Here is a 24,361-nt window from a genome sequence, read left to right as displayed (position 1 = left end):
GACGAGACGAGATCTACCTCAGGCGAGAGTAGCAGCGGCGGCAGAGAGTACCGTAGTTCCACGTTCCTTGCATTTCGTAGCTGTAACTCATCGATCTCGGGATCAGTCTCTCTCCTTTCGCCGAGTAAGACTGAGGAGATTCGAGACGGATGCTTACTGAAGATAACCTTGTCTCCTTCCTTCCACATTTCCGTGACGATAGTTTCCCCAGGGTACAAGACACCGGCGAATCGAACCTTGATATCTTGGAATGCTCCGAATTTCCTAAAGATGTGTTTTCCAGAGATTCCGAACGAACAAAGACCCTATCGCACGATGATCCTTACTCATCAGTAACGTGTTTCAGCACGAGAGAAGAGGAAGGGAGTCGGCGTACATGAAGAATCGGTTGTTCGAATCCACCGACGGAAGCAAAGTTTGGATCGACGTGAAGAGGGTTGTAATCTCCCGAAAGACGGTAGATCGCTGCTTGTTGAGGGAGAGTCTTCTCTTCGACGACAGCATCAGGTTTTCGGGAAGGAGGCTTGTTGACCGCAGTGGCAGCTCCACGATCTGAACACGAAGCGGTCAAGAATCGTCAGTCTGAGCTCGGTGAGGAGCATGAGAAAGTTGCAAATGAGCTAACCATTTCCAGTCTTCTTTCCACCGAATCCACCCGCACCACGAATAAACACGGTCGAATGGTTCTCGAACACGACTTCTCCACTCGAAGCATCTTTCGTGTGAGTGACGGTCGTGACTGCCGCCGCTTTTCCTTTGTCGAGAACTTCGGCGAGTTTCGAGGACGAGACGAGGGTACCAGAGGTGGGGATGGGTTTCTTGATCGAGAGGTATTGTTCTCCGTGAAGGAGCATCATCGGGGAGAAATTCGGGAGCCAATCGACTGGGCGACGCCAACACAAACACAGTCAGCGGGTGAAGGGTACGTGGAGAGTAATGAGGAGACTCACGGGAGAGACCACTCGAGACTGCGAATTGAGGAATCACACCGAAAGTCGGGAGAGCTTTGAATTCGTCGTCGCCTTCAAAGATCAAATCGAGTTCTTTCTCGGTAGCTCCAACCCCGAGGTTGTAGAGAGCGACTGCAAGTCGAAACACCGTTCAGTCAGTGCTTTGTGCAAAAAGAAATGAAGAGCGGGTTGCCGACTGACCATCGCGTTCGGTGAAAGCGTATTCTCCCTCGGACGAAGCTTCCTTCTTCGCCTTCGCGACGAGCTCAGAGTCCTCCTTGTCGGTATAATCTTGTCCTGAAGCAGAGTCACCCGATCCTTCATCTTCGTTTCCAAAGTTGGCGATGATCTGTTTCGAAACCATTCTCTTGTCAGGTGCGCAGAGGGCGGAAGAGAGCTGGAAAGGGTGACTCACGGCTTCGAGAGATTCAGCGGTAGAGTTCGGGTTCGTAGCGTTCTCATCGAAAGCGGTAATCTTGTTCCAAGCAGACTTGACGTCTTCAGGCGAAACCTTCTTGTTAACCGGGAACTAGCGTCAAGCGAGTAAGACTGTCGTCAGTTCCTGCGAGTCCGGGTGAGAGAGGAAAGAGAGTATGACTCACGGCATGACCAGCCGAACGTTGCCAGCGAAGAGCGGCGCACCATCCAGCGGAAACTTCGTAGAGTCCCATCGTAGTCTCACAAGCTTCCGAACCGAGGTAGCCAACGACGGGTGCTACGTAGTCGGGGGAGAAAGCTTGAACCATCTCTTCCGGCCACTGCAGAATCGAGTCGGAGTCAGTATCCCTTGTCGATTGCGACTGACGAAGGGAGAGGGGAAACTAACGATAGTTCGGGTCATGGCAGTTCCAGCGTTGGGTACGAGACTGAAAGGTAGCAATCGAAGCGAGTCATTAGCAACTTGAACTGCGAAAGGTCAAGAAGAGAAGACGAAGAAAAAGCTCACATGTTGGCAAAGATTCCATACTTCTTTCCCTCGATCGCCAAAGTTCTCGTCAACCCAATGATCGCACTCTTCGCAGTCGAGTAGTTAGCCTATTCCTCACACCAACAACCCTTGTCAGTATCTCCTCCTCCGCACAGTTCGAACGGAGTAACAGCCAAGAGATGGACTCACTTGACCGAAATTTCCATGGACTCCGACGGCCGAAGCAGTCGTGACGATCCTTCCATACTTTTGTTTCTGGAAGTGAGGCCACGCGGCATGACAAACTGCGAACGTGCCCTTGAGGTGAGTCGAGTAAACGGCGTCCCATTCTTGTTCGGTCATTGCTGCGAAGGACTTGTCGCGGAGAATACCGGCGTTACAGATGACGACTAGTGGAATGACGAGCTGAGATGAGTGACTAGGCGGGAGAGAGGTGATGGAGAGAAAAAATGGAACTGACTGTGGAGAGAACCGAAAGCGTCGAGAGCAGTCTTGACGAGTTGTTGACCTTCGAGAGTGCTTCCGATCGCAGGTACAGCTTTTCCTCCAGCTATTCAGTCGACGATACAGATGTATGAGAATCGTCAACTCGAGACGGAAGAGAAGGAGCTCTTTTCGCACCTTGTTTGATTTCCTCGACAACTTTCTCGGCGTTCTCCTTGCTCATATCGTTAACGACGACGTTCGCTCCGAGTCTTCCGTAGAGGATCGCGTAAGATCGACCGAGACCGGCACCAGCTCCAGTGATCAATACGGTTTTCTCGTCGTATCGAACGGGTTCGGGTTGTTCGTTCGTCTTCATCGATTTCGCTTTCTCGAGGTATCCCTGCGACGAAGGTAGATCATGTCAGCCGATCCTATTCTCGAGTATGCAGACTCAGAGTAAGTGAAACTGACGAGGTAATCGGCGTCGGTGATGTTTTGAGGGTGGTCAGGGTTTTCGAAATTGTTGATCTCTTCCCAACGAGCCTTGACCTGTAGGCACGAGACGAAGAGTTACATCAGCACATTCAAGAAATGAAGGACCTGATAGGTAGCGCCCAAACTCACGGCAGCAGGAGTGAAACTCTTATCCGTCTTGAAAACGACTCCTTTACTTCTCTCCCACCTGATCTCTCCATACCATCCAGCACCCGCTTCGTATACTTTCCCGTTCTCTTGAGTCGACTCGTGAGAGAGGTAAGCGACCAAAGGGACGATCGCTTCGGGAGCGAGTTTTTCGAGGAAATCGGGAGGCATGACGGTTTTAGTCATGGCCGAAGCGGCGACGGGGGCGATCGCGTTCGCGTGGATGTTGTACTGTGAGACGAGCAAAGCCAAGAGTGGAGGACGTCAGTCTTTACGATTGCGAAAAACTGAGATCGAGGAAATCGAGTCTTCCATCCTTGATCTCTCGGGACTGAACTCGGGTCTCACCTTGGCGCCTTCACGAGCGAGAGTACGAGCGAAACCGATCAAACCCATCTTGGCAGCCGAGTAGTTGGCCTGAACGCAGAAACGAAAGGAGGTAGATCAGCCTCATTCCTCGCGAGGTTGATGACTCGGCTCGAGGTCGTGAGAGTAAGAGAAGTTCGAGTACTGACCTGACCGAAGTTTCCGTAGATTCCGGCAGCGGAGGCGGTCTATCATAGCGAAACACAAAAAACGAGAGAATGAGCTTCATCCTTCTGTCCTTGTTCCTCTTTCGAGTAACTCCACAACACTCGAATGGAAGTAGAGACATACGTTGATGATCCTCCCATATTTCTGTTTCCTGAAGACGGGCCAAACCGCTTTCGAACAAGCGTAAGCTCCCTTGACGTGAACTTCTTGAACGATATCCCATTCCTTCTCCGTCATTGATTTGAACGACTTGTCCCGTAAGATACCGGCATTGTTGATCAAGATCTACTCCGTCGCATGGGTCGAACGAATGAGTGAGCACGCCGATGCGAAGAGGAGAATCAGTCGAGAGGGGGAAAGTGAGAAGGGAGACTCACGTGAACTCCCCCGAGTTCTTTCAAAGCTTGTTGAACGATCTTTTCCCCTTCAGTAGCACTGTCATAGTTCGCAACGGCTTTCCCACCAGCTTGTTTGATCTCAGCAACGACCTTATCGGCGTTGTCTCGAGAGAGATCGTTGACGAGTACGGAGGCACCACGGGAGGCGAAGAAGATAGAGTCTGCGTGCTCAAAGGTTGGTTTTCGTCAGTCGCTAGAAGGAGATGGGAGTAATGGGAGACGGTTTCATGTGAAAACAGGCAGGGACTCACAAGCTCGTCCAAGACCTCCTCCGGCTCCAGTGATGATTACTCCTTTACCATCGAATCGTAACTGTATAGCCGAGTAGCGAGAGACAGGAGGGAGAGGTAGAAGAACGAGGACTGTCAGCGTTTTGATCTAAACACGACGAGGAGAGTCTGGCATCGCGTTGACTGTGTACCCCGATCACGTAGCCCCGTAGCTACCTGATTTAACGTCCGTTTCTCCGCTGGAGTAGGCCTGTAGCTTGAGCGTTCTTCCTTTCAACTTCCTCCCCCACTTCGCCGGTTCGAGATCTTCGACGCTTCCCAGCTGCCTGTAAGCGGGTCCGTGTTGTACACGAGGTACTCACTTGTTCAGTCATGTGTAGAGAAAGATGTGATAGTGAGGAAGGGAGAAAGAGAGGAAGTTTGCCGGTCGTCTTTCTCCTTTCTCGGGCTCTGGTAATTGCCGGTTCTCTCTCTCAGGTCGGTCAAAGCTCTCGCCGTCGTTGTATCGGAAGGCGAGTCTGCTACGAGCTTCCATCGATATCGCCGCACTCGACAGGGGGGGGAGGAAGAGAGGCATAAAATTGCCCGAGCTCTGTCGCAGCTCCTTGACTATTCGTCACACTTCCCTTGAACATTGTTCTGCTGCTCGAGAGATGAGCAATAACAAGTTTGCATCAGTTGCGAGGCCTCCAGCCGACTTACAAGACAGGCGAGTAAAGCGAAAAAAGAAAGGTGATAAAACAACAATCAGACAAAACCGAAACCACCTTCTAAGCCCCTCCTCCACTCCCCCTCCTTGATCCAGCAAGAGCGTGCTAGGTAGCATTCACCATTCCCGGTGGTAACCTCCCCATAACAGCCTTCCAAACCCTCTTCAACTCGATCGGCTCCGCGACTTTCTTCCACAAGGTCACATCGAGTCCATCCTCCCCTTCTCCTTTCTCCGTCCCACCGTTGCCTTGTCCTTCTCCTGCGGCGGTATCATCCACATCCATATCCGTGTCCATTGACTCGCCGTTCGAACTCAACCCACTCCTCTTCCTCCCTAACGGAACCCCAGGTCCCCCTGTCGTCGGGGTCTTACTATCGAGACTCGGTAAGAACCCTTTCGAAACATGAATCGCAAATTCCATTCTCGTCCCCCTCCTATCCACCGTCTTGACCTTCAATCTCGCAAACAATGTCGCCATTTTCGCTTTTTCCGGGTTCTCGGCAGCCGCAGAAGTCTGGACGATTTCAGCTGGGAGAGAGAGCTGTTCGAGGGAGGAAGAAAGAGCGGAGAGGAGAAGAGGGAGAGGGGAGGTCGAGAAGAATCGGGAGAGGTTCGGGTTCGTTGCTTGAGTAGGGGCCATCGATAATCGAGACTAATCGAATAGATAGATATCGAGTGAGTCCTGGTCGTCAACTCAGACAAAGTGTGTCTGAGAGCGAGATCGAGACTCACGTATAATTGCATTGACCCTCTGAAACTCGCGTTTGGATCCAACCCTCTTTGACTCAAGAGTTGTTGAGTAGCCGTTAATCCTGTGGTCTCTTCTTGTGCTTGTTGTGATTGCGAGACTTGCATCCTACGCCATCCTCGCGAAACATCGTCAGTTTTCGTTCATTCCCCTTGAAGGGAGGAATAGCGAGGAGAAACGCACATTTCCTCGTATTCTTCTCCAGGAGAACCGACAAATCCACTCGCCCTCAATTTCGCCGCCATTCTATCGAATACTTCTACTCCATTCTTACACAGACCCGTCGCTGAATCCAGTAGAGAGTTCGGTCTGTTCGCCCGTCCGATTTCCTCTCGTTAGCTCTCTTCTCCCACCTCAACGTCTCCGAAGAAGCAGAGGGAAAGATCGACGGATCAAACGTACTGATTAACCCAATCCAACGCTTCCAATTCCCTCACCCTCACTCGCTTCTTCGGATCCAATTCCAACATCCTCAACAACGTATCCAACGCTCCTCCCTTTATTCGGTTCCAAGGGTCCATTTCGAGGAGGGAACCGTCGACGAAAGCACTGAATTCGGCAGAGTTTTGGGTCGGTTCGTCCCAAGGGGTATCTACTCGAGTGAGCGAGTGAATGAGAAAGCGACAGAGGGAATGGTCAGTGAGGAGAGGAGAACAAGGAGAAGAAGGCAGAGAAAAACGTACTACCGACGAGTAGAGCGAAGAGTAGAACACCAGCGGACCAAACATCGACGGGTTCAGCGGCGTAAGGAGCTGGATGAGCTAATTCCGGTGCAGCTACATCCGTTCAAACGTCGAATGTCTCAGCCTGGAGATTCACGAGACAGGGCGAAGGAGAAGGAGGGCGTACCGTAAGGAGGAGAACCGCAACGATCTTTGAGGAGACGTTCTTGTCCTTTGTATTTGAACACGGTCGCTAATCCGAAATCTGATACTTTCAAGTTACCTATGAACGTCACCATTCAGGAGACGTACTCGTCAGTGAGTCTCGTACACGGGTTCGGGAGAGAGAGATGCGAGGAGCTCACCACCACCATCTAGTAAACAATTTTCAGGTTTGATATCTCGATGACAGATTCCTTGTTTCCCTAGGTATTTCTGTCGAGTCGAGTCTCATGTCAGTGCGTAGTCGTAGAGGGTCAATGTGGCGAAAGGAGAGCGCCTCACGAGACCTGAAATGAGTTGTCTGAAATAGAAATGTGCGATTTCTTCCTCCAATCCGACGTCGGGAGCTGTTCACAGTGACCTCGATGAGGCGCTACTCTAGGATAAAGAGTAACGAGCATCACAACTCACTGATCTTGTCAAACAAATCCCCTCCGTCCGCTACAAACCAGCTCAGAAAGAAATTTAGTGGGGCTCACTCTCCCTTTTCTCCTCAAAGAAAGCCCTCTTACCTAAATCCAAGATCATATACAAACCCATCGGCCATTCCGTCCCCTTAACCTTTACCGCTTCCCTCGTTTCGCCCCCAAACAGTTGTAGGATATTCTTATGTTTCAAAGTTTCGTGAATCCTCATCTCTCGAATCAATTGTTTCGCTTTCGCTTCGAGTTCGGATTGGCGATGTAAAGGGAAGGGGACGACTTTGAGCGCGGCGAGGGTGTGCAGAGAGGTGTGAAGGGCGCGGTAGATCGAGGATTGACCCCCAGAGGCGATGAACTCTCGAGGGACGTAGTGCAACAGGGGCGGGAAATTGGGCGCTTCTATCATGACGGTAGAGCTGAGAGGTCGGATCTGGTCGTCGGTGGTGTTCGAGGAGGAGGGAGGAGGAGGAAGAGCGCGTAACTTTCCGCCTCACTCAACTTTTTCTCTTACACAAAATGGCTTATCGCATCAGAAAATCTAGCATAGAGTCATATCCACTCTGAAGAACACTAAACCCCTAAAGGAGGAAGCTGAGGGACGACTTCGGAGACTTGAACTAAAAATTATTCTTCATCTTTCTCTCCTTCACTCTCCACTCACAACCTCGATACTCAACCATGGAACGAATCGACATCTTGAAAGCGGCCTTCGGAGCTAACGCTGAAAAGTTCGAAGAGAACCTCGTAGCGGATACAAGGGCTCAATTCGACGCTTGTAGGTCGAACATCTCTCCTCTCTTCCCGCGAGTCCCTGCTGGGCGACGAGGGGGTTCGGGACAGACTCCTACCACCTATCGTTCTTCTGCCGCACCCCCCTTCCCGCTCCATCCTCCTCGTCGACTTTTCTCCACCGCATGCATTCTCTCCTCTCCCCTCTTCTCCTGTACTAACGTCCCACCCTCTCCTCCCCATTGTAGACGTCCACAAAGTATCCCTTCAGAAATCCGTCTTCGAAACCCGTTCTCAACTGTCTCAAAAAGTCCCTGAATTCTGGTTCAACTCGCTCCGAAACTGCAAATTGACTCAACAGTACCTCGACAACGTCGACGTCGATTGCCTCAAGCACTTGAAGGATGTTTGGATCGAACATAGTGAGAAGGATGTGAGGGATTATGAGATTACTTTCGTGAGTTTACGCTTTCTCGTCGGAAGAAGTTTGGAACGTGCTAGAAACTGATTACTCTCCTCGTGAACAGACTTTCTCGAACAAGAACCCTTACTTCAAGGAACCTAAAATCTCGAAGAAAGTGACCGTTACTCCCCCAAAAGGCTCCGAACACGAATCTCTCCTTCCCTCTCCTTACGATCTCGACGCACCCCTATTCCTTCTCCCTTCTAAGCTCCCCTGGACTTCAGACGAACACAACCTCGTCAAGAAGGCACCGAAGGTGAATGTACTCGAGATGGAAGAGTTCGATGAGGATTTTAGTGGATCGGCTGGAAGTTTCTTCAACTGGTTTGAGACGGAGGGAGAGGACGATATGGGTTTGGGAGAGACTTTGCTCGAATGGTGGAGTCATGCTACCGAGTAAGCACCACCTTTCTCATTCGTGAGTGAGAAGCGACGGAACTGATGTGTCTGCGTGGGTGTTTACTAGATACGCCGCTGGACTCTCGAGTATGGATTCCGACGACGGAGAAGATTTTTCTGGAGGTGAATTCGACGACGAGGAGTCGGACGACGAGGACCCCAAGAAAGAGATTGATCTTTCCGATGAAGATTCGAAACGACCCAAGAAGAAGCAAAAGAAGTAAAGGGATCGGCTCTTGATGTCAGGAGGAAGATACGAGGAGGATAAACATTAGGAGGAATGGACAAGTGTTGTAGCTAGACGTTGAAACTTCAAGACAGAAACTCGTTATTTGAATCATTCGAAAAACTCGATTCGCTCAAGGAAGAAAACCGTGGTCAGTGCCTCGCCCCCTTGCGGTTCCCCGATGACTCGTCTCTACCTCTGTACGTCGAGGTGCTGTTGGAATCCAGCGTCTTCACAGCGTTCCTGCGAGTCACGAATCGCAAACTCGAAACGAACAAACTACAGCTTCTCGCTCTTCCTCGAGCACGACCATGTTCTGCGGCATTTCTCTCACGGTACAGACTCGATTCCTACAGCGAGTCTACAGAGTCAATTTCGCGTTGAGGGGTGAACGGACGAACGAAGCAAAGCTCCGAAGTTCAAGAGCAAAATCAATGCAAGTTGCACAACAATATTCATCGTTCAGCAGAGTGTCTATGGAAGTTCGGGACTAAATGAGAGGATCACAACAACAAAAGAGACAAAAAGATAATCTATGAATCACGACAATACAACGAAACATCACTCAAGAACCCTCAAGACATCTTTCGTTCCACCCAGCTGTCTTATTCCCCAGTCCCCACGTATCCGGATACTCGCACCCCTCAATAGGAGCATACCGATCCTTCAGCCCCCTCGTCGTATTCAAAGCAGTAGTCGTCGGTAATCCAGGAAGTACGACAGGTTTCGCCGTTCTTTGATAACGAGGGAGGGTATCGACAGGTAATTTCGGGTTCTCTTCATCGAACGAAGCTGCCGCCGACATTGGATCGAGGTTGAAGTATGGTGGTGGCCAGGGATATCTTCCTTGATCACTTTCTTGCTCCGAGGGGATCTCCCTCTGACTTTCACTCTGATAGCGACCGATCTTCCAACCTTCCATTTCTCCGGGAGCTTTTCGAAGTCGACGACGAGGCATGGAGGAGAGGGATCGAGAGTGTTCGGCGTAGGAATAGCAGAAGTTTCGGGAGTGACGAGGGTTTCGAGGGATCCAACCGAGCGAGAGACCGAGGGAGTAGGACCAGAGGGGGTTCGCGAATCGATCGGGGTGAGCGAGGGAGGGAGAGGTCTTCCATCTAGAGTGTTGCGAGGAATGGTCAGTCTTGAGAAAGAGGGAGAAAGGAGAGAGAACGAGAGGAAACTCACGTCCAGTAAAACCAATTCTGTCGCAGCATACAACAAGTTAGTCGACATTTACCTAGCTGGAGCTAGTGATATTGTAGACTGACCTGGAAAGTGTCCATTTGAGCATAGGCGAGATCTCGAAGATCGTCTTTAAGCTCGGTTGACCAACTCTCGTAATCCTGTTCAAAGGAGGTGAAAGGTGTCAGCCCCACGACTCAGCTTCGCAGCCGCGATAGCCAGTCTTCCGCAGGGGGGCTCGATATGGCAGAGCGGTCGACGAGACGAGACAAGGTTCCGACGACTCACCTCCCAGAAAGCGCAACTCCCTTCTTCGACACTCGCATTATACACGGGTTGACCAGTCGCTTCGTTCAAGAACGTCCCTTCTAGTCGAGTCCCCTGATTCACGTTGTTCAAGAACCTGAGTTTACGGTGCGAGCGATGAAGTTCGTCAGTTTTCGGTTTTCTCTCTTCGGGTCTGAATGAGCGATGACGGAGAACTTACAGTCCGCAATCGTTCGGAGCTATACTGAACTCCCCAGCGATCGGTACCCCGAACCCATTGAAAGTCTTATTGAATTCAGGTGCCCATTTCTGACAAGGCTGTTAGAATCAAGGGACCTCAGCTCATCAGGTTTCGACGCTCTCGTATGGGAACGATGATAAGTGATGGACCCTTCGAACTGACCTTGAGGATTTGTTCCCTGACTGATCTCGTATCAGGTTCAGAGAACGCGAGATACCGGTGTGAATCAATCGCGACTCGATCCAATCCTCCCGCCATCTTGAACTTCCCTTGTTCGAGAGAGCTTGTCGAGGCGGTACCGTTCGTCCGAATCGCATCGACGGCGGAAGAGGAGTAGACGGGGAAATCGCGGAATTGAGGAGAAGAGGCAAAATCGTACCATCTTCGAGTCCCCTTGAAACCGTCGTGGATCGCGATCATCTGCAGGATCGATCGTTGAGCTCAGGAGCGGAGATATAGGTAGAGGAGAGGAGACTTACAGGCCCTGAACCGTAACTCGTTTGAGCACGAATCGTTCGGTAAGCTTTCGCATAACTGCGAAACGGTTCGCACACGCGCGAGTCAGGCGAGTCAGCTAAAGCTTCTCGACACAGCTGAGGTTGAGACTGAGACTCACAAGCTCCTCAGAGGTTCAGCTCCAATCACATTCATCATCGGTTCGTTCAATAAACTAAACATTTTCACCACCTATCCAATTCAATCGACTGTCAGTCATCCATGCCCCGCAACATTCCAGATTGAAGGGAGGAGAACTGACCTCTGCGACTTCAGGGCGACTTATGAATTCGGCGAGCGTCCCGATATAATCGAGACTTCGTTGAGCGTTCGCGAGACCCATCGAGGAATGTAACCAGTTGATCGAACCCCATTTCCCGGAATGATTCCAGCCACTACGCGAAGGCGTTCGATCGTGTCAGTGTATGTGCGGGAGAGGAGGGCGAAAGAGGGGAGAAAGAGGGGAGAAAGAGCGTACTTTTGCGAACCTGGGACGGAATGGAGGTCGAGGTTGACGCGCAGACCATACTTCCGACTCCACTCTAGTGCTTTCAGGAAGTCTGTATCGAAGAGAGACGACGTTAGCTTCATCCTGAAGCGTCGTCGAGCAGAAAGTTTCGTTCGTGTCCGACGAAAGACTAGAAACGAGCGAGAGGACAACTCACACTTCCAACTCGTCCGTTCCAGAAAAGGCTCATTCTCCCACTTCGAGATCGACCAGAACGGTAACGGAATTCGAACCCAATTCAACCCAGCTCCCGCGATTTCAGCGAAATCTTTCTCAGTCTGTCAGAACCTCATGAAACAAAACCCATCAGCTTAACTACAAGCTTGGAAAGTGCCGGTGGGCGCGAGCGAGACTGACGATAAAAGTTTCGTAATGATTGTTTAGCACTTGGAATAGATGATCTTCTCCTCCTTGATTCAAGAGGTTTTGCGATAAGGTGTACTCATCGACTGCCGGACCGGGCGTAGTCGAGTTCAGGAAGGGTTCGAAGTAGGCGGGCGTGATGAAAGGTTCGAGAGTGAGCCATCTGCGCATACGGAAAACGAGAGTCAGTCAAGCTCTATCGAAGTGAGGTTCTTCACGGTCTCGTGCGGTACAGGACCAACGATAGAATGGGAAGAAGATTGTACTCACCCTCCTAGATTGACTCCACTGATGGTCATCGTCTCGAAATCCCATTCCTCCGCTAAACTCGGAACATCGTTTTGAGCTTGAGCTCTCAGTGAAGTATTCGTCTTGGATTTGAGAAAGGTTCCGCCACTATATATCCGTCGAATGTGAGCAAGTTCGGTACAGCGGCGTTGGAGTCGAGAAACTCACAATGAGTTGCGATAAACGAATTCTTCTCCATTCTCCATTCTGACCAAATTTCCATCTCTTCCCAGCTCCTGTATGTCCTCCTCTTCTCTCATCGCTCCCGAATCCTCCCGAGCCGCTTCGAATGTCTCATTCAGAGGCCGTTGTTTCTCGAACCGTGTACTGATCAGGTTCATCATTTCATCCTTCCATTCCTTTCCCTTTTCCTGTCCTTCCTCCCCTCTCAGCATAATCTTCCAGCTCAAGTAAACCATTACTGTGATCGCTGTCGTACTCAGGAATACAGTCCATCTCATTTTACTCGTTCCTCCTCCTCCTGTCCGTTTCTGTTTCGTTCGAATCTGAGTCGAAGCCGATCGAGAGCGAGACGTCGAAGGCAGTAGAGGTTCCTCTGCCTCTTCTCTCGTAGAAGGAAGGGGAGGGTCGAGTGTATTGAACGAAAAGTCTATTGAAGTTGAATGAGCTCGTCGCGAAGGACTTGTCGAAGCGGTTGAACGTCTTGGACTTCTTGGCGAAGATGCTTCACTTCGAGGGGTCCCATTCCCGTTTCTCGTTTGTTCTACCGTTCTCCTCGATTGGGCGTTGGATCTGGTGACGGGAGTTCGAGGGGAAGGGGGAAGAGAGGAGATTTCGATAATGTGATCATCTCGATTCGAGTTTGGCGGATACGTCGACGATCGAGAGGGGGGGTAGACATAAGGTGGTGTCGAGCTTGTAGGTGTTCTGCGAGGTGAGCGAGTCGGAGTCGAGGGAGGAGAGGAGGTGATGAGAGGGGTAATTTTAGAATGATTCGACATTGTCCTTTGATTGCTGCAGTGGAGGGTGGCAGAGTCGATGCTCAACACATCGCACGTTAGTAAGGAGAGCGCTTGAAGGAGTGCGAGAGGAGTGAAGAAGCGAAACTTCAGAACTGCAGAAACTCTCTCAACTTTCTCTTGCCGCGACTTTCTCCCTCTTCGATCGCGTATATTCACTCATAACCGCTCATACCGATACATATACACGCAGAAAGCAGCACACCCGAACAACAAACGAACTCAAGCTACTCCCGATCACGGAATCCATCCTCATCTCTCTCACCGATAACCTCTCCCCTCGTCTCTCTCCCGTCAGTCCTACTAGACCCTCAACGATGATCTCTCCAGCACCTTCCTCCTCCTCATCCTCCTCTCCGCCGTATCCCGCAATCGAACCCTCTTCCTCCCTTTTCCTCGCTTATCAACTGCGCTCAAAAACCGTTCTCCTCGTCGGCGGCGGCGTCGTCGGTGCCTCTCGTCTCTACCACGTCCTCTGCGCCTTACCTCGCAAGATCATCCTCGTCGCTCCCGAATCTGGATTATCTCCCGAAACTCTTTACCGTCTCGAACAAGATCGACTGCTCCCCTCCGAGTCTCGCGTGATCGAATGGAAGAACCGTTCGTACGGGGAAGGAGACGAACAAGGGATGGATATGGTCCTTACCGCGATTGACGAGCAAGGGTTATCGAGTTCGATCTGTAAAAGATGTCGGGAACTCAAAATTCCAGTAAACGTCGCGGACGTCCCTTCGGAATGTGATTTCTATTTCGGTTCGACACTAAGGAATGGACCGTTGAGCGTTATGGTCAGTACGAATGGGAAAGGACCAAGGATCGCCGCGAGGTTGAGGAGGAAATTGGAAGGTTCGATTCCGGACAACGCTGGAAAGGCTCTCGAGAACACGGGCAAACTGAGATTGGAGATGAGGAAACTGGCGAACGGAAAAAAGAAGGAAGATATCGATAGGAGGATGGATTTCATGAGTAGGGTTTGCGATAAATGGAGTGTCGAACAATTGAAGGAATTGGATGAGGAAATGATCAAGAGGGTGCTGGAAGGTTGGGAAGAAGGAAGAGCGTTGGGTTATTGGGACGTCAACAAGTCGAAATATGGAAGATTGGGGTACTTGCTGAGTTGGACGAGTCAATTAGGGCTGGGAAGTTGTCCGGTCAAGAGGGATCCGGATGGAAGAGCTTCGAGATGTCCGTTCGTTATGGGCACGTCGGGGATCGTCGTCGGTGTAGCAGTGACGTTGGGAGCTTTGAGGGTGTTGTCGTACTCGCGGCGGACATAGGAAGAGCTGGAACTAGAAAACTCTGAAACCCGACTCTGGCTCAATCTCAAAGTGTCTCTCGGTGGGCCTCATCGCGAGCCAGCTCACTCTAGGACCGAAAAAGAATCGCCGGTCCGACTCTTCAGCTCCGCCGGTTTAGAAAGGTGAATCTGATGGTATATTGCTCGAAAAGAGAAGAAATGCGATACTGTTAACAAGACGCCTCTTGCTGCGCCGTTACCCTACTGTCTGGCGCCCTTGATGCTCCTCGGTACCGATTGCGACCAAATACCGCCTTCGAAATCGCTTAGACAACTTTCGGAGCTGTTTTCCAGCATCGAAGTTGCTGAAATTAGTTTATCTCGTTCGTCCTCGCTGACTGCGCCTGGGCGAGCCAGCTTCGTTGAAGAGAGTGTTACTCACCTAAACTGACGATCTTTCCCCAACCCCTCGCCCTCAGTTCCGCCGCAACGACTCCTCCGATCCTATTCCCAATCATCTCCTTCTTGTTATTCACCAACACTGCCGCGTTATCGTCGAACCTCACGTATCGTCCATCTGGTCTTCTCGTCGGGTATTTCGTTCGAACGACGACGGCGCGGCGGACGTCTCCTCGTCGAACTTTCGGGGCTTGCGACGATTGAGTCGTTGCGAGAGAGATGGGGCGGGCTCGTTTCACAACGACAACGATTTCATCCCCTACAAATATCATGCGGGTTCTCAGCCCTGGCTCGTCTGTGGAAAGCAGGGAGAGGAAGAAGGGAAGAGGGAGGAGGGGACTCACCTATCCGAGCCATTCCGTGACCGGTTTTCGTCTTCAATACGTTCACACATTCAGCTACTAGTGCTCCCGAGTTATCAATGATTGCCTAATTGACGAGAGATCGAGAGAGAGCCGGCAAAAGAATTTAGAGAGATCAAGATTGAGAAAGTGTGATCTGTCAGCGGGCAGCCGAGTGAGTAGCAGGGCTAGAAGGAGAGCTTACCATAGTGGCTTTGAGTCCGAGCATGATGGGAACGAGAGGGTATTGGTGAGGTAAGAGACAAACTTGCCGAGCGCTCCGGTTTGAACTTCTACTCTTCACTCGACTCTTCTCAAGATGGATAGGCTACCGGTGGAGTTGCTCAGATCGATAGCAGGTACGCACTACGCTCTGTCCCGCCAGAGATGCTCACTAAGCCGACGTTCCCTTGTCAGATTTTGTTGAAACGGATCCTGGCATGTTCGACGCGCAAAGAACTCTCGCCATCCTTGCAAGAGTCAACAAGACGTTTCACACGATCTGTCACCCCCGCCTCTACCTCGAACCAGCTTTAGGAAATGCGAAAATGGTCCAGAAATGGATCCGCAAGTACTCGTCCCTCGTCAACCCTTGGTCAATCTGTGCGGGAACTCAACACCTCGAGCTCGTCGTCGTACTGGAAGCAATCACATTCGAGGTCTACAAAGCCCAAATCGAAGAGCTGGAAGACGAAGAAATCGGCTATCCGGAGCGCCATCCCAAACCTGTCGACCAGTTTCTTCCCCCTCTTAACGATTTCGCTCTCTCAACGTTCCTTTTTCGTAACGTCACTTGCATCAGCGTCTCCTCCGACTTCCCTCTTCCCGAGCACTTCCTTGCCGACCTCTGTGGCCCCTTCGGCACGAATCGAAACATCCTCGCAGAACTCTCGTTCGAGGAAGAAGAAGGGGGTTCCTTGAAGCCTTTCCTCTTCGAAGCGCACAATCGAATGGTGTGGGAATTGTGCGATTTGGACTATTCCAGTTATATGTGTTTGATCACTCAACTCCGTCATTGCGAACCGCTCTGCGAGTCAATCCACAGACTCCAAGAGGCGGCGGATGAGGAGGAGGAGGAGGAGGAGGACGGCAGATGCTACATATCGGATGCCGAATTCGACAAACTGGACGAAATCGCTCCGAAATACGGTTCGTCGAATTACCGTGTCTCCAGTCTTCTGTACCCTGCGTCCCATTCTGCTCGCAATAACCTCCCTTCGATTCTCAAAACTCGAAACGTACCTTGTCATCCATTCAAAGCCCTTCGAAGCCTCACCGTTGCCGTCTCTTGCACTTTCGAACTCTATTACATCTTTCATTCTCGACTGTTCCCGGTACTCGATCACTTGAAGCTCACTGGTTGGTTCGAAGATTCAGAAACTGTTGCTTACGATGTCAAATTGCTTCGTCACTCCGTCACTAAGTATGTCATCTCGTCGCTTTCATTCTTCCAGAGGGTGAACTCACAGCAAGTTGTATCAACAGATGCCAAGGAGAAATCGAATCACCTCGAGTTGAGGCAGCCGTCACTGCTGCTCACCCAACCCTCTTTGACTCCTGGGACCCGCTAACGAAAGACGAGATGGAGAACCCTCCGAAAAACGATCACTTTGGACCGAACCTCGAAGAGTTGGACCTCTCTGAATGCGGGATTCTGTCGCGAGAATGATCGGGTCAGAAGCGAAGAAGGGAATTGACAGGGAAAGGGAAAAGAGAGTTGGAAACCGAAACGACAAGGTCAGACTTTGTAGCACTCCTTCGTTCGCTTTGCCTGTGAAAGTTACAGGATTACCTGAAGTTTCCATTCAGGTGTATTGTAGGAAGAGAAGCGAGTGGCAGCGCCTTGTTCAAAGGTTCCTCTTCTTCCACTGACTCGCCTTGATCCGAATCCGATCAGCAACACGGCAGATTTAGCTCCCGTCTCTGATATCAGGTGTCCGTACCGCTGTAGATCCGGATCGTGAGCCGTTCATCTCGATTCTTTGTCAGGAGATCGGTCGGGACTTTGAGCTTTGAACGCAGAGGGAAGCAAGGGCCGAATCTCCCCAAAGCAGCTCTTTCCTCTCGGAAGATCTCCAGCATTAGTTTAGTCTCAAGTCGATCTGAGGAACCGAGACAGAAAGTTGCAAAGGAAAGACACGAGAAAGTTGCGAGAAAAGAGGTATAAAGCTGCAGGTATTTTGGGTACTAGCCGACAAGCGACGCTACTGTACAGTTTCCGTAGAGTTACTGCTAGAATATGCGATCAGCAACCGGCTCTCTCCGAAAAAGGGGTGAGAGAGACTGACCAAACGAATCAAACGAGAAATCAATCCGAGTCACTGAGTTCGATCACGTCGGGTTTCCTCTTCTCCTTTCCCTTCCCCTTCGCGCTCGACTGAGAGTTTGCTGCGAAAGACGCTTCACCAAGTTCTCGCTTGACCTTCTTCGCTTCCCTCTGGTCGTCCGAGGGCTCCGCTTTGATCTTGCGATCCGAAGAAGACGATCCTGCGCTACCGCTCACTCCATTTCCGCCTTTCAATCCATCAAGTTCACGTTCAAGAGCGGCGATTCGTTCCTGACGGCGCAGGGATTCGAGCTCGGCTTCGAGTCGAGCGATTCGTTCGTGATCGGGGCTTTGAGCTTGAGAACTTTGCGACGGTTGAGCGGAGGATCCTGAGCGATTCAGGTTCGAAGTCGAAGCGACTGGAGAGCTGGAAGCTTGAGCTTGAGCGGGCGCAGGAGGAATGGAGACAGACGGAGAAAGGGTAGGAGAAGGTTCGGGAGAAGCAGCTGGGGAATCTGAGGAAGCAAGAAGGGTCAATCGAGCCTTGTTGGTTATCATGGAAAGGATTGTGGCTAACGAGGGATGTAGCCTTCGAGCTGGAGGAGTTCTGTAAGAAGCGAAATATGAGCTTTTTCTCCTCTTTGGAAAAGGTTTCCTTACGGAAGACGTACGACGCGAACGGTAACGAAATTCGATGGAGAGAAAAGGTGTTTCGATAGAGTCGATGTAATCGGTCGTGGGATTAGGGATGGGCTTGATCGGAACTGCTTCCCCAAAACTTGCTCACGATTAAAGTCAGAGACAAGCCAACGTTATGCTTGAGGCGAAAGAGTACGGACTTGGCCTGGTGGGAGAGTTGAGCCTTCTTTGCTCTCTCATGAATCAAGCTTGCTTTTCCATTCTCGAAAACTGGTTTGACGCACGGTCGAACGTTCGTCGCTCGAATATAGCGCAATTGCAGGGTTCCCAAGTTTTTGATGATTTGCTCATCGCTGCACGCAAGAGCGTCCGAGTCGGTCGTAACGAGTTTGCTGAAGAGAAATGGATGTTCGAATCCCTGTCGTAGAAAAAGCGAGAAAGATAGTACGGCTTCCTTCGTCGGCGCAATGTGACTCACCTCAGATGTCTGCAGGCCGGAAAAGGTTGCAACTCGATCTTTGCTGTACGCGTCATGACGGAACAACCCGTCGTCTAGGCGAGTGATAAATCCTCGCAAGCTATTGGGAGAAGAGAGGTTTCTCAGAGCATACAACGTTTTGCAAGAAATGGAGAGCTCTTACTTGCTGCCGTCCACGCACAATCGCATAACATAAGCTTGTCCCGGTCTCGACTGCCACGGTCGATTGTCGAGGTAACGAACTTTGAATTGTTGCCCTTCTTTCGCTTCAATGTACCCAATCGCCTTGTTTCCCGATACTTCAGCGCCGTATACTTGAAGAGGTTCACCGTTGACTTCGACCCATGCGAGTAGTTCGGGAACAAGAGGAGCGACCCTAACCAACGAAGGGTCAGAATGCGAAGAGGCTAGTAGATCGTAAGAGAGAGGCTTGGTTCGCTCACAAGTAGTGTCCTTCGGCTGGTCGGACCGTTCCCATCTTGCTTGCTGCTCAGAGGAGAAATCCGAGAGGACGGACCCTGATGTGAAGGGGAGAAGAGAAAGGAAAGGAAGAGACGTTCAACTTCTACACTTGCATCCTAAGCGGATGCCGACCCTATTCGAGACTGACAAGGCTATACAACACCTAAAGGAAGTACTCGTCCTCCGTTTTGCTGTTCCGTGGCTGTCCCTGGTGAGTTCTTCCCCTCTTCGATCCCTTGATCTACAACTCGCGCTCACCTCTCCTCTGTCAACTCGATAGACGTAGGTCCACCCTAGCTACCCAAACAGACATGGTTTCTCAGCTCTGGGCCCAGTCGATCTCATGCGGACAGTGTTAGTGCTTCTCTTTCCGACAAAGTTCCAAGGCTTTTGAGCTGACTTATCCTCCCTCTGTCCCTAGTTTAGATTAGACGAAAGATATAATCGCGGAGATACTGAAGAGGATACCGGTGCAGTCTCCAGCTCCCTCTCAGTCGTCGGGCTATCGCTAATTCGAATCGGTTGTTTCCAGACTCTCACTCGCGAGCTCCTCCTTCGAAGACACGAGCAGTATGATACCTCACGACGCAGTAATCAACCTTACTTTCGCCTTCGATACAGTCTTGATGAGCACAAGAAGGACCGAATCTCCCTCATCGCATCTCTGCGATTCTCGACTCGGTGCACTCCCTCTTCAACATCGCCCTCTCCTGACGGCTTTCCGGTTTTCACGACAGCGTCCGACATATCGTTGGACACGGGGGCATCTGCTACGCGGGTGCAGACGATCGGATCGAGCGTTGTCGACGTCTTTCTGCGAGCAGAGGGCGAACACGAGCAAGATTCGCCAGGGGCGGGATCGTGTCGCATCACTCACGAAGCACACTGTAGGTAAGTCATCTGAATCAATCTCTTCCTCGAACAGCAAGAGCTGACCCTCTCTTGCGTAGCTAGGTGATCAAAGTCTAGTTTCGCAAGCTGAGTGCAATCAAACACTCCTTTCCGCTTCACCTGCCGTACGAATACGACGAGAGGCGTTACGGGGCACTTAGCAGAGACCTCCGGGAGGACACGTACGAGCGAGCAGCCGAGTTTGGTGTGAGACGCGACATTTGATTGTCTTTGGGTTCTCCCGCTCTCCTCTTTGTATTTGTCGTAGTTCGTGCCCCGACTGTGTTCACCTCCCTTTCCCGAGCAGAGCGAGACTCTCTCGTGCCAGAAAAAGTTCGACGACGAGTCGTGCGAAGTTCTCTCTTCTTCTTTCTTCTCTTCTCCTCTCTCCCCCACTTTGCATCATCTCGCACGAACCCCTTCACTCCACGTCTTCAATGCAGTCGACACGCAAGAAGAAGATCAACTATGCAGAGGTAGATAGCGACGTGGATCTGGATGAAGAGGAAAGGGAACTTGATAAGATGAAAGCATCGGAACAGCTCAACAGCAAGGAGAACAAGTCGAAGAAAGTGGGAGACACGTTTGGTACTACTTGTGAGTCCTATCCACTGTATCCGGAGTGTACCGAGGGCTCTAAGGCTGACTTACCCTCTCCCGCATTCATCTCGATTCGCAAGCTCGAGGAAGTTCGAAGAAGAAACGTCGAACTACTACTCCCAAGTCGGATCGACGATCGAATGCTGCTGAAGAACCAGATAATCCTACCTATGACTCGAAACTCTTGCTCGATATCCCGTTCGATCTCTTCGTCGAGGTGAGTTGAATCCAAAATTTCACTTTCAATCTACAACTTTCGATTCTCACGCCTCGGTCCTGCAGGTCTGCTCTCACCTCGACGGAAAAGATCTCTTATCGCTAGCTCAAGTCGACACTGTTCTCCGAAACATCCTCCTCTCTCGCGGTGCTCGCTCGATTTGGTCGTCTCTTCGTCGAAAACTCGGTTTCCCTCTTCCCGATGGTCTCTCGGAGCTCGATTTCGCTCTCTTGGAGTATTTGGAGAAGTGTCAAGTGAGTCTGTCTGACCTCGAAGCACATGAGGTGACCTGAATTGAACCGCTTGTGTGTGCAGGTTTGTGAAAAGAACATTGAGAATCGAAAAATGAACACCTTCTTGCGCACTCGTTTCTGTCAGAAGTGCTCAAAGCCCTAGTAGGTATCTTGCTCATACAAAAGCGAGGCATGGAACTCTCGAAAAGTGCTGACCCGAGATCTTGTCGCGAAAAGCACGATTTCGTCGAAAGGACTCTTCAAAGCTTGGCCTAGTCTCCATCGATCGACTATTCACTGCGTTCGATACTACGATGGTCAGTCGTATGGTCTTCTCCGTCTATTACAGCATTACTGACACAACCCCCTTTCAAGAAGGAACGAACTGGAACGGGTTAAAAATCCCATGTTCGTACCAATCCCGAATCTCCACGTTTGACTGCTCAATCTGACTCAATCGTCCACCCTACAGACAAGTATCTCATTTCGGATCTCGAAACTGTCGACGCAGTTCTCAAGGAGCTCGAAGATGACGACGAAAACGCAAGGTGTCTACTCGAATCCACTCGTACTAAGGGATCTTCTACTCGCCCTCGTCAATCAAACATCAGCGCACCATCAGTCGAAGCGAACCATGTCGAGAACTTCGTCAAGGAGAAACAAGGATGAGTCAAACAGGAACAAGAAGTTCGTGCGATTTCTCATGCGCCGCCCCTGTGATGTGACTGACCTCTATGTCGCGGTGCAACAGACTTCGAACTTGATCAAAGTCAATCGAGAGAGACTGGAAGAGGAGGCAGAAGAGGCGGAAGCGGAGCGAGCGGAAGCCGAATTGCAGGCGATAAAGACGTGAGTCGCTCCGGCTCCCTTCGACCGTGCTGTCGCGAGAATTGGCTGACTCCACCTTCCTCTCTGCTCAGTATCGTCAAGTCGTTGAAGTCTGATCATCAGTGGGCGGCCGACGAGGCAGATTATCTCCAGAGGTGGGGAGTGTTCGAGCGCGTTGCACCGAAAGTCACAGTGCGAGAAGATCCTGCTGGTATGTTCTCTCGCGTTTCCTCCGATGCCAGCTCTGCTCACTGGTCGCGGAAATCCGTTGGCAGCTTGGACCGAGTGTCGTGCACTCATCAGGAAAGAAATTGACGAGAACATCGCGGAAAGGATCAGGCAGCAAGCACTACGAACTCGTCGATCCGCAATCCGACCGTACTACCTCGAGCTCGAATTGGAAAAAGATCAATGGAACGTCTTCCCGGGTCTCGATGGATTCATGGAGTTCAGTTCGATCAAACCTCTTTGGGAACCTGAAGGCGCTGTCATCGACGAGGATACTTGGTCCGAGCTTCGTCCGCAAATTCTCGAAGAACTCACAGCGTTGCAAGAATCAAATCGAGTCGAGGCGATTCGCTGCATTCTCGCCGCCAATCGAGGTCTCTCATCGAAGTCTTCCCTGTCAAAGGACCCTGCCGATTATCCACCAACCTACTACAACGAGAACTTCTTTGCGCGAGTCACTTCCCTTTTCGTCAGATACGGTTGGAATAACCGCACGAAGCCTTTGGCTCCTTACCCTGAAATCCTTCACGGTCGTCCAAGCGATCTCTCCTCCCAGATCAACCGTCGTTCAATGCTCATCATTCGCTCTCTCGTCGAAGCTGCTGGCAAGGATCCCGACCGATTCAACGCGTCAGATCTCGGTAGACTCGAGAAAGGGTTCATTTGGATCAACGATCCGAGGAAAACGAAACGTTCCGAACGTCGCTGGTGGTTCCAACTTGTGGGTCTCTTCCACAGCAGTTATCACACCGTACCGAGTCTGACTTTCAGCTTTCGCGCCTCAGTTCGACGACGCGTATTACAAAGGCCCTTCGTATCGAAAAATCATTGAAGGTGAAGGTCTCAAATTCAAGTACCGCAGCTCTTCTACCTCTGAGTCCGACGACGACGACTCGAACAACGACGATGGAGAAAACGTTTCCCAGGAATCTGACGGAGACGAGGAAGACATGGAAGAAAATGAAGATGGAGGATCGCAAGCTGGAAGTAACGCAGAGGAGGAAGATTCTGAACAGGACAACGAGTCAGATGAAGATTGAATAGGAGGAGGAAAGAAAAGGTCATCGCTTGAACAACAACGCTCAAAAGGAAGGAAAAGAAAGAAAGGTCATCGCTTGAATCTCGAATAATTTCTCTGTTTTCTGTCTTCAGTCTCGCTTGCAAACAACTACTCGTTCAGTAGCCTGTAGACTCCTGAATACCGAGTAGAGTCACTGTACGAGGAGGGTCGAAACTAACGTCGACCGTCGCGCTTGCTTCGCTCTCGTATTTTCTTGCGAATCAAGGCTCAGCTTGACTTTTCACTCTCAACTCTCGTTCAGAGCAATCAAGCATGAGCCATGACTTAGAAGTTATATCACACTGTCCAGACAGTACTACCGTGACTAAACCCCGTAAATGAGAGCTTGACGGCGCGTGAGTGGCGCGCTCGCGCTCTTTCCGATCGAACGCTGAGGCGAGTTGGCTCGACTGTTGACTGCACTGGTCGGAGGAGCCAAAAGCTTTGGGGTAACAATGATCTGTCTGGTTCTGTGGTCCCGATATGCCGATTCGTGCGCAGCGTCGGGATAAAGCGAAGGGTAGTCGTCGAATAAGTGGCATTCTCGAGTCTGTAAAAGGTCGTATCGGGTTCAGGCTCAATGTTAGAAGAGCATACGGTAGGAAAGAAGTGAGAGGGGAGCCTACATTGGTCCACGCTGCCCACCAAGTGTTGAGTTCGCGAGCGATTTCGTGAGCGTCCCCGTTTGGAACCCTTTGACACAACTCTCGATAGGCCAACTGGGTCATCTGTTTCATCTCTTCACGAACATGTTGGAAGTCCGCCTCCGTGGCTGATACATGGAAGTCTTTGATGAATTTTTTGGTTTGGTATTGTTCGTGAAAAGAGCTGGCTCTTACCGGTATGCGATCCAACTAGCCGCCTTCGCAACGCCTCGAGTCCTGACCAGCCTCTGTAGAAGATATGCGCTGGTGAAGCAAACAATAGATTCAGGTCCCGAGTCCTCTCGGTAGACAAGAGAAAAAGGCTACTGACCCGCTGCTTCTGCTTCTGTGTCGAGATTTAAGCCGTCAGTACAGAAGAGCAAGTCTGAAGAGTGAAATTACACATACCGTCTGTGAGGGGCATGATGAAATCCGAAGGAAAAGTCACGCAAGAGAGAGAAGATATTTTCGAAAGAACGTGCTTTTTCTACCTGGCGGCACAGACCTTGTGGGCTGAAGTCTCGAGGTCCGAGCGGCCGGAGCGGAGATACGCCAGGAGGTCTGTGTCGTTCGTCAACAGGAACGATGACAGCGAGGGCGGACCGAAAGGGTCCGCGCTGATAGGAGGCAGTGGGAGCACGTCGACTGCCTTTCCATACGTTACGGACCAGCTTTAGCTTGAAATCGTTGTTCTTTACGCCCGCCAACATATCAGGAAATGCCTGAAATGACCGTGAGCTTGATTCACGAGATCGAAATTTCA

The 24,361-nt window shown here is 51.0% G+C and overlaps 9 protein-coding genes across 9 annotated transcripts; 4 read left to right on the top strand and 5 right to left on the bottom strand.

Moving 5' to 3' along the window:
* Positions 1-18: 18 nt before the first annotated feature.
* Positions 19-4,482, bottom strand: FOX2 (bifunctional hydroxyacyl-CoA dehydrogenase/enoyl-CoA hydratase FOX2; the record flags this gene model as incomplete). The annotated part of the gene is made up of 21 exons (XM_076633446.1): positions 19-80; positions 158-305; positions 377-552; positions 626-883; positions 951-1,082; positions 1,152-1,299; positions 1,366-1,479; positions 1,553-1,708; positions 1,777-1,816; positions 1,897-1,985; positions 2,068-2,267; positions 2,339-2,428; positions 2,500-2,704; positions 2,776-2,853; positions 2,929-3,177; positions 3,295-3,363; positions 3,462-3,500; positions 3,604-3,765; positions 3,858-4,039; positions 4,130-4,256; positions 4,471-4,482. 21 exons carry the CDS (start codon positions 4,480-4,482, stop codon positions 19-21), a joined length of 2,736 nt encoding a protein of 911 aa, XP_076486627.1.
* Positions 4,483-4,923: 441 nt separating this feature from the next.
* JCM6883_003987 (uncharacterized protein) lies at positions 4,924-7,280 on the bottom strand (the record flags this gene model as incomplete). The annotated part of the gene is made up of 10 exons (XM_076633445.1): positions 4,924-5,472; positions 5,553-5,676; positions 5,752-5,877; positions 5,971-6,160; positions 6,252-6,344; positions 6,418-6,513; positions 6,596-6,665; positions 6,735-6,799; positions 6,864-6,893; positions 6,965-7,280. The coding sequence occupies 10 exons, from the start codon at positions 7,278-7,280 to the stop codon at positions 4,924-4,926; spliced, it is 1,659 nt and encodes a 552-aa protein (XP_076486626.1).
* Positions 7,281-7,552: 272 nt separating this feature from the next.
* VPS75 (Vps75p) lies at positions 7,553-8,689 on the top strand (the record flags this gene model as incomplete). The annotated part of the gene is made up of 4 exons (XM_076633444.1): positions 7,553-7,649; positions 7,852-8,060; positions 8,131-8,462; positions 8,533-8,689. The coding sequence occupies 4 exons, from the start codon at positions 7,553-7,555 to the stop codon at positions 8,687-8,689; spliced, it is 795 nt and encodes a 264-aa protein (XP_076486625.1).
* A 567-nt stretch (positions 8,690-9,256) lies between these two features.
* On the bottom strand, positions 9,257-12,997 carry JCM6883_003985 (uncharacterized protein; the record flags this gene model as incomplete). The annotated part of the gene is made up of 14 exons (XM_076633443.1): positions 9,257-9,806; positions 9,877-9,893; positions 9,960-10,034; positions 10,162-10,276; positions 10,361-10,458; positions 10,544-10,801; positions 10,861-10,915; positions 10,998-11,068; positions 11,139-11,271; positions 11,355-11,436; positions 11,542-11,662; positions 11,742-11,910; positions 12,018-12,143; positions 12,204-12,997. 14 exons carry the CDS (start codon positions 12,995-12,997, stop codon positions 9,257-9,259), a joined length of 2,664 nt encoding a protein of 887 aa, XP_076486624.1.
* Positions 12,998-13,332: 335 nt separating this feature from the next.
* MET8 (bifunctional precorrin-2 dehydrogenase/sirohydrochlorin ferrochelatase MET8) lies at positions 13,333-14,292 on the top strand (the record flags this gene model as incomplete). The annotated part of the gene is made up of 1 exon (XM_076633442.1): positions 13,333-14,292. The coding sequence occupies one exon, from the start codon at positions 13,333-13,335 to the stop codon at positions 14,290-14,292; it is 960 nt and encodes a 319-aa protein (XP_076486623.1).
* Positions 14,293-14,686: 394 nt separating this feature from the next.
* Positions 14,687-15,281, bottom strand: MRPL38 (mitochondrial 54S ribosomal protein uL14m MRPL38; the record flags this gene model as incomplete). Its single annotated transcript, XM_076633441.1, has 3 exons — positions 14,687-14,970; positions 15,056-15,140; positions 15,258-15,281. 3 exons carry the CDS (start codon positions 15,279-15,281, stop codon positions 14,687-14,689), a joined length of 393 nt encoding a protein of 130 aa, XP_076486622.1.
* A 90-nt stretch (positions 15,282-15,371) lies between these two features.
* Positions 15,372-16,721, top strand: JCM6883_003982 (uncharacterized protein; the record flags this gene model as incomplete). The annotated part of the gene is made up of 3 exons (XM_076633440.1): positions 15,372-15,411; positions 15,470-16,475; positions 16,538-16,721. The coding sequence occupies 3 exons, from the start codon at positions 15,372-15,374 to the stop codon at positions 16,719-16,721; spliced, it is 1,230 nt and encodes a 409-aa protein (XP_076486621.1).
* Positions 16,722-17,360: 639 nt separating this feature from the next.
* On the bottom strand, positions 17,361-18,913 carry JCM6883_003981 (uncharacterized protein; the record flags this gene model as incomplete). The annotated part of the gene is made up of 7 exons (XM_076633439.1): positions 17,361-17,833; positions 17,896-17,925; positions 17,990-18,096; positions 18,158-18,375; positions 18,436-18,535; positions 18,599-18,811; positions 18,879-18,913. The coding sequence occupies 7 exons, from the start codon at positions 18,911-18,913 to the stop codon at positions 17,361-17,363; spliced, it is 1,176 nt and encodes a 391-aa protein (XP_076486620.1).
* Positions 18,914-20,225: 1,312 nt separating this feature from the next.
* Positions 20,226-22,934, top strand: JCM6883_003980 (F-box protein; the record flags this gene model as incomplete). Its single annotated transcript, XM_076633438.1, has 10 exons — positions 20,226-20,385; positions 20,469-20,605; positions 20,671-20,859; positions 20,921-21,000; positions 21,076-21,155; positions 21,311-21,486; positions 21,590-21,687; positions 21,759-21,877; positions 21,942-22,615; positions 22,680-22,934. 10 exons carry the CDS (start codon positions 20,226-20,228, stop codon positions 22,932-22,934), a joined length of 1,968 nt encoding a protein of 655 aa, XP_076486619.1.
* Positions 22,935-24,361: the final 1,427 nt, after the last annotated feature.

This window comes from Sporobolomyces salmoneus (genome assembly GCF_050403485.1).
Source record: "Sporobolomyces salmoneus JCM6883 DNA, S_salmoneus_JCM6883_v1_ctg38, whole genome shotgun sequence".
Taxonomy (NCBI): domain Eukaryota; kingdom Fungi; phylum Basidiomycota; class Microbotryomycetes; order Sporidiobolales; family Sporidiobolaceae; genus Sporobolomyces; species Sporobolomyces salmoneus.
The sequence above is the reverse complement of the archived record's forward strand: the minus strand, read 5'-3'. Positions and strand labels throughout refer to the sequence as shown.